The sequence below is a fragment of the Excalfactoria chinensis genome, chromosome 16 (genome assembly GCF_039878825.1).
Source record: "Excalfactoria chinensis isolate bCotChi1 chromosome 16, bCotChi1.hap2, whole genome shotgun sequence".
In the NCBI taxonomy this organism is placed as follows: Eukaryota; Metazoa; Chordata; class Aves; order Galliformes; family Phasianidae; genus Excalfactoria; species Excalfactoria chinensis.
In genome coordinates, this window is record NC_092840.1 from 5,561,493 (window position 1) to 5,575,012 (window position 13,520).

Below are 13,520 nucleotides of genomic sequence, written 5' to 3' on the forward strand. Positions count from 1 at the left end.
TGCGGGCACTGCAAGCATGCAGTGAGCACGGAGCATCCTGCAGTGGTGCTGCATCACTGCTCCATGTGTCCATCCCCTTTCAAAGAGAAAACAAAGCCTCAGCTGTGAGCAGGATGTGTGTTTTTTGGGGTGCAGCCACGGAGGGGACCCAGGGCTGAAGGCACGCAGGGCATTGGGTGGAACATGGGGATAGGAGGCACACAGAGATGGGGACAACAGCGAGGTGGGGAGAACATGGGCTTAGGGGTGACATAAGGATGGGGGACATATAGAGATAGGAGATAGTGATATCTGATAGTGATAGGACAAGGGGGGACGGCTTTAAAGTAAAAGAGGGGAGATTGAGGTTGGATGTGAGGAAGCAGTTCCTCACTCAGAGGGCAGTGAGGCCCTGGCAGTGCTGCCCTGAGCTGTGGGTGCCCCATCCCTGGAGGTGCCCCAGGCCATGGATGGGCCCTGGGCAGCCTGAGCTGGGGGGCAGCCGGCACATGGCAGGGCTGGGGCTGGGGGGGCTTTGGGGTCCCTTCTAACATAAACCATTCTATGACTATGAGACACGTGGAAGCGGGGAGAACAAGGGGATGGGAGGAGACACAGGAATGGAGGGAACACGGGGATGTGCGAGACATGGGGACAACTCGGGGAACACGGAGATGGGCAGAACTTTATGGGGGGGCGGGGACCGGGGGCGCAGCGCTGACGCTGCCGGGGCGGGGCGGGCGGCAGGAAGAGGAAGCGGCGCTCTTCGCCGTGCTGAAGCGGAGAACCGAACCGAACCGAACCGAGCCGGGATGTCGCTGCGGGGCTGGGCGCTGGACGTGCTGGCGGCCCTGACCCCGGCGGAGCGCAGCCGGCCCTACGCCGTGCTGCAGAAGCAGAACCTGGGTAAGGAGCTGGGGTTGGGGGGGATGCAGGGGAAAAGGGAGGGGACTTCTCTTTGTGCCGTACGGCGGAGGCTTAACCTGTCGGCCTCCTCCTTCGCAGTGCTGCTGGGCAGCATCCTCAGCGCCCTGCTGCTCACCATCGTCCTCATGGCCGTCTGCGTTTACAAGCCCGTCCGCCGGCGGTAGCGGTCGCGTCCCACGGCTCCAGGACACCACCCGCACGGAGCGACACACGGTTCCGCTTCTGCTTTGCGGTGATGGCGAGCCCAGCGCTCAGCATCGGAGCCACGGGGAGCAGCTATGGACAAGGACCAGGCCCAGCCCCTACATAGGGATTAGCGGGGCCAGCTGGATGCTCAGCTGTGGAGCTCCAGCCGGATCCACACCCTGCAGCTTTTGGTAACAAAGTCGGGGTTTTACACTGAAGTCACACCACGTGCATATGGATGCTGCTATTTTTGTGTTCTGTTTTGCACTGCCGGGAGTTAGTAACTGGATTTTGCTTCTTATTCCGTTGGTATTTAACATAATGGGGGCAGGGGTAGTAATTTATTTTAGGCTTTTTAGAATCGTGCTTCCAATGTAAAGGTGTTGGTCAGCTCTGCAAGCCCTCAGTGCGGCCAGCAGGTCCTGCTCTGTTAGGGTCAGGGAGCTGGAGGTTCCCTTTGCTGCTGCTCTGTGTGTCAGTAAATGAGGCTGGCCTGGAACGGCCCTCGTTTCTAATCTCAGTGAAGCACAAACGAGGCAGCAAACCAAGGGCAGGATGTTTCTTTCTGATCCTTTCTCCTTAGTTGCAGAGCTCTGACTTGGTTGGTTTCTGCATCCTTTGTTCCACGTAACACTGTGCCCATAGCTGTGTGCTTCTTGGTGGGTGTAGCTCTGAGCTCCCTGCGGCAGCAGCGTTGTTTGCATTCATTCTTCACCCCCCTGCTCTGTTCTCTCTGTACAAATAAAAGAGAAGCAAACACTGCAGGACTCCTTTATTTATTCATGGACGTTGAGCTGTAGCTGTGTGAAAGGCCGAGCAGTCCCACGTCCCAGCTGCTCACTAACCAAAAGCAAAGCCAGACAGCACCCTTACAAAGGTAACAGCACTCTTTATTTCCACTGGAGGAAAACAAACCCAATGCAATCTCATCTTGTATCCCATCATGTCGTCAAAAACACAATGCGAGGCTTCTTCCCTTTCCTGCAACCCAGAAAGTCACAGTAATCCTCTTTCCAAAGGTGCAGTTCCAACACAGCCCCCCACACACAAAGAGTTGCATTCCCCATTCCTGCAGCCACCAGGGAGCCAAAGGAGGGTTGCAAGCTGCAATGTTAAGCGTGATGCAGATAGACACTGAATTGCAATTGCCTGCTACAGAAAGGAATATGGGATTATTGGTTTCAAATGGAGTTCTAAGCTACCAACCATCTCTCCGGTTGGGTCATAATGATTTTAAAGGAGTTAACGGTTGCACGCAGCTGCCCTGCTTTGCTCAAGGAGAAGGGCAGGGTTAGGCAGCAAGATGACAGCGTACGTACCATGGGTTCTCACAGCACCGTGAGCACGGACTGAGCCATATTGCTGATGTTTGGCTGCTGTAAGGCCTTCCTGTGGGCGTACATCACTGTGTACGTCTGGAGTGCACTTGAGAGTTGTGCGCACTGTAAACACTGAGAGAAGTGCAAGTAGAACAGCTACAACTCTATGGTAGGAGGAAAGACCTGAGGAGAGCTGTTAAAACCCTATTTCTGAGCTGTTATGATGCCGTTTCAAGGAGGGCAGCCATCTTGGCTTGGTTTAAAAATCAATAAAAAGAGTCAGATAAAAAAATAGATGCATTCACGCGAAGGATGAGCGTTTGAGCTTTAAAAAGCAACACACCTTTTTCCCTTGCGGATGACAGAGTTAAAACTGATCTTCCAATAGGAGTATACATTAAAATCTCAACTGGCTTCTCTGCTTTTTGAACTCAGCAGCACCCACATGCACGCATGCACACACAGTGATCTCAAGAAGCACCTCTACCTACCGCTTATCTCCTCGCTGCCCTCTGGCCATGGGAATGAGCTGGTGTTGAATCACTGCAGAAAGTGCTACTTTAGGAGGATGGTCCCATTTGAGGAGCTAAAATCATAACTGGCTGTTTGCCTGATTTCAGGAAGCGCTACTTTAATCTCATGCTTGGATTAGCTGTTCAAGTATAAAATGATCCCTTGTAAGCAGGAGCATATGGGGAAAAGTCTCAGTGACTGGAGAAGAATGAATCACGTCTAAACAAAACTAACAGAGAGCATCTGTCAGCATGACAACTACTGTATGCATGTAAATGTATATAGATGCCTTCCACGTATGAACTGGAAGAAACAGAGACATTGGCTTTGAATTATTCCCAAGTGACTACATCGATGAGTATTTCTTTGGTAAGTAATGAAGAAGTTTCCCTTCTGAACTCCTCACAAATCAGGTTTTGAAGCTTCAACGCAACCCTAAGCCCTGGTGCTAAGCAAGCCTTCCACCTGCTCTTCAATAAACACGTTCAGGTAAAAGAATACAGCATGGCTAAAGGCTGCACAGCTGGGCAGCCAAACACAGAATGCCCAGTGACTGGATCTCCCTCAAAAAGAAAAAGATAAAACCATCATCTGCAGTAGCTGATATTACAGTGACCATGAAGACGGCAGGTGAAATGTTTACTTAAGCAATCCAGGAGTGGTCTTCAGCCTGAGAGCTCCGAAAGCCTTCAGCTTCGCACAGATTTGGTCATCCTTCTTTCAAGGAGTTATTTTTCCAGAAGAGAAAGCTGTAGAGCTTGTTGCAGCTCTGCATCTTCCTCCTCACGGCGCTGCCTCTCTCGCTCCTCCTGCTCTCGGACAGAGAGCTCCATGGCAAGCTGCAAGTCTTTCTCAAAACTAGAAGGCTCGCTAGGGCTGCTGCACTGTGAATGACCTGTGCTCGTCAGGAAGCTCTCCTGCAGTGCCCTGTAGAAAGCAGAAAGACAGAACTTTGAGAAGGAAAAGAGATGGAGCTTCGTTCATGTTTCCTACAGCGATCCTCCCCCTAGCAACTTGTGTTCAGTCTGTAAGCTTGAACCATGATCTTACAGGGCAGAAAGCAGATCTCAGTGTAAGACAGCAATTCTGACAGCCACATGTAAAACCTGTTCTGGGGTTCCTCAGAGATGTGCCAACCTATAGGAACCAAACCCATAGCTTTAATAGCAGAACTGAAAGGCTGTGTATAATAGGAGAAAAATACATGTGCAGGTCAGTTGTGGCACTGAACTACAGGGACATACTATACAGACTAGTGAGGCCCAGCTTGGAGCTCTGACTTATTGATAAAAGCAAAGTTAGAAGCAGCACAGCAGGACAGACCTTGAATTCTGTGCACGTGCCACCTGTGTTCAGAAACATAGCTTTGTGATACTATGGCTTGACACACAAATAATTAGTTACCTCTGATACAGTATATTGAAGTCCTGTGAATATGCAACTGCTCCATTGGAATGTGCCTCCACTTCCTAGAAAGCGAAGAAAGAAGTTCATAGATTGGTGGTGTAACTCGCTCTTATTTCTTCTTCCAAATAAATTGCTCTATTTTTCCCCTCTGAGGTTCTCAGAAAATCCATCCTACGTGGCACTTTGTACATAATGGCTTAATTTAGAGCTCAAGCTATTGCTGCACATTCCCTGTCAGAGCTGACAGATCAGCACTGAGCAGATTACAGCACACTTACTTTATTTCCACTGGATTCCAACAGACTCTGCTGAATAGCAAACTGCATAATCTCATTATCTTCATCGTGCACGTGTATGTTCCTACCATCATCTTGGACATGGTAAGATTCGGGGATCTCAAACACCGACTGGTCAACCTCAAAAGTAGCACCTAGAGAAGCAAAATATAGTTAAAAACATGGCACGGTATATTTTTTGCAAGTTGTTAATAGAAAAACAACCCAATGGATGATGTTCACACATGATTAACTCCAAAAGTGCAGATAAGCCACTGGGCTCCATGGAGCCAGAGCAAACAAGCGTGGCAGTAAGATGCAGTACAGCCTTTCTTAGGTAAGGTGGCTGAAACCTGGCAAAACCACAGTGGAAGAAAAAGGATGAAAGAGAGAAATACTCCAGTAGCTCTGACTTCTTTGGGGTTATTTGCAATGGATACAGAAGCTCTTCTACTTGCTCCACAAAGAGAAACACTAAGAGATGCCATCACTGAATTCTTCTAATCCTCACCTGAATCCCCCTGTGCACTTCCAACTGTTGGTGATGTGCTCTCAGCTGTCCTGCAGCTGTTGACGTTTTCAAATGTAATTCGAGCATTCAGCACGTGAAATAAGGGAATTTCTATTAAAAAAACAACAATATCTGCATCAAAAAGAGAAGCCTGTCATTCATTTTCACACCTGCAGCCACAGACAACCTCATAATCCATAAGCAGCATGTCACAACAAAGTGAACCATGACTCATATTACCAAGAACTCGCCCTTAGTCTTTGTCACTCTGCCTCTACATCCCATAAGGGTACTTAAAAGTAAGATTTGCCAAACCAAAGGCATTGAAATCACAAGGAAAGGGCTAGAAACAGCTCACTAAGTTATACAGCCTTTAAAATCAAGTTTCTACACCAGTCATTGGGAATTTGGACCGTACATTCCCAGACATAAAGAGCATATATATTGGTTTTCAGTTCCAGGTGTGGCAAGATGACTGGTAAAACTAAAATGGCTGCAAAAACAGTACAATGAATGGAAACAAAGATGCTAGAATAGAGATTGTTAACCATTACCAATTTTGACAGGGAATCCTGGTGGAAATTCCAGAGTGATGAAATCCCTCAGTCTGGCAAAAGGAGCACTAGTTCTGGCCATCAGATCAATGATTGGGGTGACTTGCTCCACAAGGGACAAGGGAAACTCTTCACTCATCCACAAGGTCGCTTTAAATCTGAAAGGGTAAGTTGTATAAAAGCATCTTAAGTAGACAGTTCTGGAAACTGAAAAAGCAAAACACAACTCTTCCATCTGATTCATACCCAGAGCAATTGTTACTGCTTTAAGAAACCAAAACACACTCTTGGTCAGGCTAGAAACAAAACATAGGAGTTGGCTGATACGTTCCAACAGGGAAGGGTCAGGTGTATGAAAAGTTACAGCACTTGAACTAAGAATTAGTCCACAGGTGATTACTTCAGGATGTCTTTTGATTAACATAGCAAAGAGTGAAACTATACTGAACGTTGGTAAAATACAGCTCCCAATGGTCAGAGGACTGGCAAGAGGCAAACTGGAAATAGTCTTATTTCTCACTTCTGCGTTTGAATGGTGACTTCTTTGGGTCTTCCTATATCTCTGCCTTTCAAATCAAATTCTGGATCGAAGTATTCCTCTGGAGTAATAGCTGTGGGATTGTAACTTGTGGCATACTCTGTTGTCTTCGCTGTACTCTACATGCAAAAGAGACAAAGACCAAAGTACAAAACAAGCAGTACATAACCTTTACAAAGGAGCTCATTCTCTCTTTTAACAGCTAGCAAATCTGTATCTGCTATGTTTAAATGGGTCCAGATGGAAGGTGGTTTCTAAAGCCACACTGGGACCACTAACAACCCATTTAAGAAAAAACACAGGACATGATGTTGCTAAAGAGTTACTAAGTGTTCCCAGCACCACATTACCATCATCTCCCACCTGAGGATCCTGCCTGTCTGTGAGCACAGCTCCACAGATTATCCGTGGGCTGGCACTAAGAACTCCTTGTTCAGGTTCACCATCGCTGCTCTCATCCCAGCTCTTGTTTTGCTATAGGATTCTACATCTTTCTCATGGGAGCATTCAAAAAGGAAATATGCATTGCTAAAGCGGGAACATTTGAGGGTTTAGAACAAGTAAAAATCTCCCCAGGGAAAATTCAAACTTCATTACTTAAGTTGCTGCAGAGCTAGTGAAATAGGAACAGATTCCATGTGCATACAGCTATCGATACAGACCTCTGTGCCACAGGGTTCTATAATGAGGTCAGACACTCACCTGAACACCGTACTCATGCTCCACTGTTCCCAGAAATGATTCCAAGGGGCTCCTGTCAGCTTCAGACAACATGAAGAACAACTTAGCAAAATTACACAGCAAGCTAACAAGCAAGGCTTCTAACCCAGAGTACAGTAAGCCTGTCAAGGTTAAGATGAAGCCCATATTCCCTGTGAGCTTGAACAGGCAAGCCCAGGACCTAAAGGTGACAGTAAGATGGATACAAGATCCAGAATAGAGGCAAGGCTTTCCAGATGTTTCTATCATCAGATCACTATAATTCAGTGTTTTCCTTAGTGATCCCCAGAACAGGCCAATGTTTCTGTATGACGTCACAGGCTACCCATCTTTTACTCCAGTTTAAACATTAGAAAGGCTCATGAGACCAGAAATGAACTGAAAGCCAAAGAAAACAAAGCCCAGAGAAACATTTAAACCCGGCCAAAACAAAGTAAGGCATGAATGCATTAAAGAGAAGGCATTAGAGAGCCAAAAGGTTGTACTTAATTTCAGTGATCCTATAGGAAAACTACCTTCGTATCTTTTCTTTTCCTCTTCTGTTAAGTGTTCCGTTCTGATTTTTGTGACTATATTTAGATTGTTTGCCATGTACACCTTTGGAAGGAGAGCAGAAGGACAAGAAACACCACAAGTTACAAAACCAACATCACCTCTAAAAGAGCCATAAATATGAGCCTAAGAAGACAGAACAAAGCAACACGGATCTGCCTCTTATTGACAAAGATCTTAACCCTTAACATACCAGCGATCAGCTGGAAATGCTGCACTTGGATTTTCTATTCCCTTTGGTACAGTGAAAACCCCACATACCATTTTCTTGACAGCTCCCCGCTTAAGGCTGGAGCTGTACAGCCACCTGCTGGGCAAGCGGGTAAAACAGAAACACTGCAAGTCACCCACAGTGATACTTGAATTCACCCTACCAGTTTCTTGCTGCCATCAGCTGTATCTCCTTTCAGTACTGTTATTAGAGTGCCCATGGCTCCTCCTCGTTTAACAGTGAAGGAATGACAACATGAGAATGAATTCAATTCTGGTTTTTTGGAAGGCAGTTCCAACAGTTGCATTGAATCTTTTTCTTCTGCTGAAATGCTTTGATCCTCTTTCTCTCCCAGAGCTCCTGAGGATGCACCACACACCACTTGCCCCTCACACAAGTTTGGCACCCTTAAAGACATTCACTCCTACCCTGCTCTGTAATACAATAAAACTCTCAATAGGAAACTTAAAACCTAAAATATTCAAGAAATAAAGGCAAAACACAACAACATTCCAGTTAGCTGTGAGAGCTCTATGGCATTACCTTTGATTCATAACCATTTACACCTTCTGTTTTTTCAGTCCTCCAAACCCAGAATCCAGATGTGGTTCTGCCAAAAAGTGAACAACAGGTGTTTATACTGTTACACTTCTACACAACACATTTCTTCCCCCAAAAAGTTCGAACAAATGATATTCGGTAAGTTATTTGTTTATTAACCCCAGACAAAAGCATGAGTCAACCTGTCCTCATGCACACACTCCATGTCAGCGCTAAGAAAGTCATGCTGCTCCTGTTCTTCAGACTATGGAACAAATCCAGAGGCTAAGCCATGGGCTTTAGATTCAGATGTGGGCACTTGAGCCACAGAGGAGGAAGGCAATCTACACTAAGCCATTTAGCCGAGCATCCAGCTCTCAGCACCGAGTCTGACTTCAAAAGAAACCTGACATTGCAGTTTGGGAACTTCTGTCTAGAAAGTCTTTGTCTATGAGTGTGCAGATGCTGTAAATACGGCTCACTGAACACCACATGGACTAGTTCTGTGAAGCTCTGGGGAAGTGCTAAGTATACAGGATAAAGAAACTGCAAATATCTCACTTAGAAGGTATGGCCATCAATAAGCTTGCAGTGTTCATTTACTAGGAGAAACTTTGTACCTTACCTTTCAAAAGCAATATTTTTTGTATCAAGGCACGTGTTGATAATTGGAGTTGTAAGGCGTCTTTCCACTTCTCTTCTTTTTGGTGTCATAGATCCCAGCGTCAAATGTTCCATGTGTTGGGAAATCTCAAAACGTTCCGTGGTAACAAACTTATCATCATGGTTAATCTCAATTAGCTCTGCCCAACCTTCAGCATCTGTTGGAACAGTAGCTCATTTTAAAAGTGTTTAAGACAAACATGACCAAAAGTTGCTTAAAATTCAGTACTCAGCCTCCAACAGATCTTCTGAGCAAAAATAGGGTTTCTCATTGTGGTTTATCCAGCATTTGGCAATCAACATCGCTGACACAGTAAGCAAAAGCGTACCTTCTCCTCTGAAGATCAGGCTGCGCCTTCCCCTCTCCGAGCTCACGTTTTCCAACCCCAGCAACGTGATATCAACTCTCAATTTGGCACCACTTTTCCAGATGCGACAGACATCACTTGGACAAATTCTAGAAATCAGTGGAACTACAAAAGCAAGCAACACGTAAATAGAGCAGATACTTGCAAGCCATCTGTGCTTCTATATGCCAGTCATATCACTGTCCTCATCATCAACAACCAAAGAAACACAAGCAAGACTCAGAGAAAGTTCCTGATAGAAACAAAAAGCAAACAACCCCACAATCAGAACAAAGAACAATTGTGATACAGAAATACAAAGGGCTATTCTGAGAGGTGATGGTAAGTATTCTGGGGAGCAGGGAACAATGATGTCTGTATGTCTCTCTCTCTGCGTAGCTTTTGTGATATTAGTAGCAGCGAGTCCTTCTGTCTGCTGCTTAGAAGAGGTACCAACAATCAGGATTCTTACCCCAGCTAGTGAACTCCCATTTCATTTCCACATAAAAGTCAGGAGTCTGCAAAAGGAAAAGACTCTATGAATACTTCACAAAACAGCACTGATTTAATGTTCAGTAGAGCATCTCCCATCAATGTTTTAGATAAAGGAAAACTCAAAAACAAACAGAGCCTCAGACTAACAAGCATACAGTGCTTCAGTCTGCTGTTGCTTTATTACGAGCTATCATTCCTCATGTTATTACAAAAGCAGCAACACCTTAACAACCACCCTTGAACACTGAAGTGCATTATTACAGGTTGCAAAATAAGGTCAGGGAAAGAGTCTCCATCTCCCAGAGGCCTATGCAATATGTGAACTGAAAGGATGAAATTGTCCAAACTCAAATTAACTGGACTCTGATCTGTTTGTCTTATTCCAGTTTACTCAACTGAACAATTGCAATCAGACTTACAGTCTGGAGTCAACTAAATAAGCACCTCATTAATCTTCTGGAGTAATTCAGGGACTCCTCCAAGCGTCCTGGAGGTCTGCTGATAGTCTCGGTGCTGCAGAATCATATGGACCATCTCTGGATCTCCTGTGCTGATAGCCTCGTGTAAAACTGAAAGAAAACCAAGCACAAGATGGTTTCACTTTGCTTTCTGAGCAACATGCACAATGCAGAATCAAAGTACAGCTCCTGCAACTGAGGAATACTAACGCATGTTTTCTGTTCTTAAAATGATCTTTACCTGTCCATCCCTGTGCATTCTCTTTAGTAACATCTGCCTTATGCTGAAGAAGGACTTTGGCAGATTCTATGTAACCCAAGGAAACAGCAAGATGCAGCAAGGTCCGGCCCCGGGGATCACGTTGATCAACATCCTGTTGAGTATCCAAGAGATAAGTAATGCTGATGTTGCTCTAGCAAACGCAGTTAACCACAATGCACTGACAAGAGCTCACATAAAGCTTGTTGGAAATAACCTAGGAGTCAATGTTCCCTATGTATGCCCACACATCTCATGCTACGTAGTCACTCTGTTTGCAAACACTGCTGCGCTGCCCTTCTGCCCCTCAGTACACTGAGATCTCACTTCCCCACCAAAACAGAAAGAGAAGCAGGACAGAGCCTACAAACTGGCATCACTGTAAAACACAACTGAGCTCCCAGTGATGCTTCTCATTTCTCTTCCTGTAATTATTTCCCCCTTCTGAAGCAGTCAAAGACAGTTCTGTGCGCACTGAACCACGCACAGTTAACAGCTTGAGAGAGATCGCTGGAGGATTTAATGTACAGCATAACAGGAAGGGGAAAAAGAGGGGAAAAGAAACAAAACGACCCAACAGGCGATACAACACCAATCTTGTGTAGCACTTTTTGAGAGCATAGAAGCAAATGGTAAGTTACAAGGCATTCATTTTTACTGACACACAGCACAATGAAGAGCAAATGCATTTTGTACAAGTCACTAAAAATAAGAAACCACACAAGCATAAATATCCAAAACATGCAAGCACAACATACTCATACCTTACATATCTTTCACTATTAGCTTAGAGATTTGAAACAGAAGAGCATCTATAACTAAAGGAAAAGGGGAAAGTCAATAGCAGAACAGGAAAGTTATTATGCAAGTTAACGCAGTTATCTGACAGCATCAAGTTTGAAAGATCACACACAACGGGGGAAGCTTCATTTTAAAGCATTCTTTTCACACTTCTGTTCTGGAATACCAACACATTTGCTTCCCCACTTCCTATAACTCCAATGCTAATTGCACTAATGTGGGAAGGACCTCTGCTAACCAGTAAACCACTATCCCACTCCTCCTTGCCATACCCAGTGCAGCTGGCAAAGTGCTTTTTGATTCCTTCACGTGCCCCTCTGCCAGCAAGAAGCTTATCCCGAGGAAGCAGGAGGAAACAGATCTTTGGAATACTTTAGAGGGGAAAAATAATATTTAAAAGCAGATAAATAAGAGATGGAAGTGTCCCATCTCAACACGCTGCTCGGTGCCTCACATTGAGGAGTACTTGAGTCTGGAAGGAGCACTCATCAGTGTGGATGCTCGCTTAGCCCCAGTCTCACAAGGACAAGCAGCACAAGGATCCTTATTTGATTACAAACGTTCACACATCAAAACGTTACTGCAATAGAAATAAACTGAAACGACGTGACAGCAACGTTAAGGATTAAGATTAAGCAAATCAGATGAAAACTAACCGCATTCCAAAGATTCTCCTTCAAAAAAAACCAGGAGAGGTGCATGCTCTCAGCAAGCATTAGTAAGTCGTGGAGCACTGTTAGAACTGCAGATGGCAATCACCAGTCAGGGGTGACACAGCCCAACTTGGGATAGTGTCCTTGTGGTGCCAGGCAGAATGCAATGGATGTGTTCTGCTCCCAAAGGATTCTCCCCTCACCCCGGTGTGCACCTGAGCCTTCACAGGGTGCCTCAGCACAAAGGATGCTTGCAGCCTGAGCTCTGCTACAGCATTTCACACTGTTCTTTCCTTACGTCATTACTATTTCTCCCTCAGCCATCCCAAAGAGAGAACAGCTTTGTATTCTTCTACTCTACAACATGAAACAATGAGTCTATTTTATTTTATTTAACAGAGATGCTGAGAATACTCCAGCCAGTATCAAACTGCTGCCTCTAAGCACTGCTGGTCATCAGCAAGCCACTGCCTGCCCTCATCTCCAGCAGCAGCAGCGCTGCACTCTGATTTTCCATTAAAGTAAGCTCTGTTTGCTGCTTTTTTTTTTGCACAGAAAAACAGTGAAAAGTCCATTGCATCCCTATACCTTCTTACCTCACTCTCAAACCCACAGACAGACAGGTGCAGAAGGAAAACAGCCCCAGCAGCCTGGCACAGACCCAGGGCACAGCCAAGGCTCTCTCTGCCCAGGAAGGCAGCAGTTACCTGTTCTTGCAGCTCTTCATCCAGCCTCTGGTAATCATTGTTCCAAACCAGGACATGCAGGGGGAACGCACTGCTGGCCCTGCCGGGGGAACTCATCATGCCACGCACCTGCAGGAGCAGGGGAAGCAGGCAGCCTGCCCTCACAGCCCCCCGCTTTGTTCAGGGGTGCCCCATGCAAAATCCCACACCCTTGGGGGGGGGGGGGGTAAATGGGGGGCTGCTCCTACTGACCCCCTCAGCCCTCTGTCCCAGGGCCTCCCCCTCAGGACCCGTCCCCAAACCACCATCCCTATGGCCTTCCTCAAGTCTCTACTCCCCTTTAGTCCCCTTTTGGCTTCAGCTTCTGCCCACCCCACATCCCCGTGGCCATCCCCTCTCCCAGACCCGCACCCCTATGGCTCTCCTTGAACCCCCCACTTCTGCCCTCCTTCCCTCAGGCCCTTGCTTCTGGAGTCCCCTTCAGACTCCTACCCCTGGGGTCCCTCTTACACCTCAGCTTCTACCTTCCCCCCCCCAGGTCCCTCAGCCTTGGGGCTCTGCTCCTGCCCACCCCCCTCTGATCCCATTCCTGGGGCCCTTCTTGAGACCCTCCCCCCTCCTATCCCTTAGCCTCTCGCTCCCAGCATCAACAGGCCCCACCTCAAACCCCAGCTCCCCACATGAGCCGCCTCCTCACCCCCGTCCCTTCGCCCCTTCCTTTCCCTCCAGGGCAGCGGTAGGGACAGCCCTCAGCACGGCGGATGCGATGATAACGGCCCCGTTCTCTCCCCTCAGCCCGCTGCCACCCGCGGGCCCTCAGACAAGCGGAAGTCGCAGTTCCCCGCTCTCCCTCCGCTTACATACGGGGCGTCCTGCCCGCCGGCTCCGCCATCGCTCTCCGCTCGAGGGGGGGAACGTCTGAGCAG

General features: G+C 46.8%; 2 protein-coding genes across 4 annotated transcripts; one reads left to right on the plus strand and one right to left on the minus strand.

The window, feature by feature from the left end:
* Positions 1–710: 710 nt before the first annotated feature.
* C16H12orf76 (chromosome 16 C12orf76 homolog) lies at positions 711–1,854 on the plus strand. Its single transcript, XM_072351142.1, has 2 exons — positions 711–885; positions 985–1,854. The coding sequence occupies exons 1-2, from the start codon at positions 792–794 to the stop codon at positions 1,068–1,070; spliced, it is 180 nt and encodes a 59-aa protein (XP_072207243.1). The 5' UTR covers positions 711–791; the 3' UTR covers positions 1,071–1,854.
* On the minus strand, positions 1,850–13,429 carry ANKRD13A (ankyrin repeat domain 13A). 3 transcript variants are annotated; one of them, XM_072351139.1, is made up of 17 exons: positions 13,292–13,427; positions 12,616–12,723; positions 11,219–11,272; positions 10,437–10,569; positions 10,182–10,306; positions 9,715–9,760; positions 9,225–9,368; positions 8,858–9,053; positions 8,236–8,302; positions 7,445–7,526; positions 6,912–6,970; positions 6,192–6,328; positions 5,672–5,829; positions 5,118–5,228; positions 4,610–4,761; positions 4,329–4,393; positions 1,850–3,851 (listed from the first exon to the last, which is right to left on the minus strand). In XM_072351139.1, exons 5-17 carry the CDS (start codon positions 10,269–10,271, stop codon positions 3,653–3,655), a joined length of 1,506 nt encoding a protein of 501 aa, XP_072207240.1. In that variant the 5' UTR covers positions 10,272–10,306; positions 10,437–10,569; positions 11,219–11,272; positions 12,616–12,723; positions 13,292–13,427; the 3' UTR covers positions 1,850–3,652. The 3 variants fall into 3 exon arrangements, with proteins under 3 accessions (XP_072207240.1, XP_072207241.1, XP_072207239.1); XM_072351140.1 differs by lacking the exon at positions 11,219–11,272 and having other exon boundaries at positions 12,616–12,694; positions 13,292–13,429; XM_072351138.1 differs by lacking the exon at positions 11,219–11,272 and having other exon boundaries at positions 13,292–13,421.
* Between the last annotated feature and the right edge of the window lie 91 nt (positions 13,430–13,520).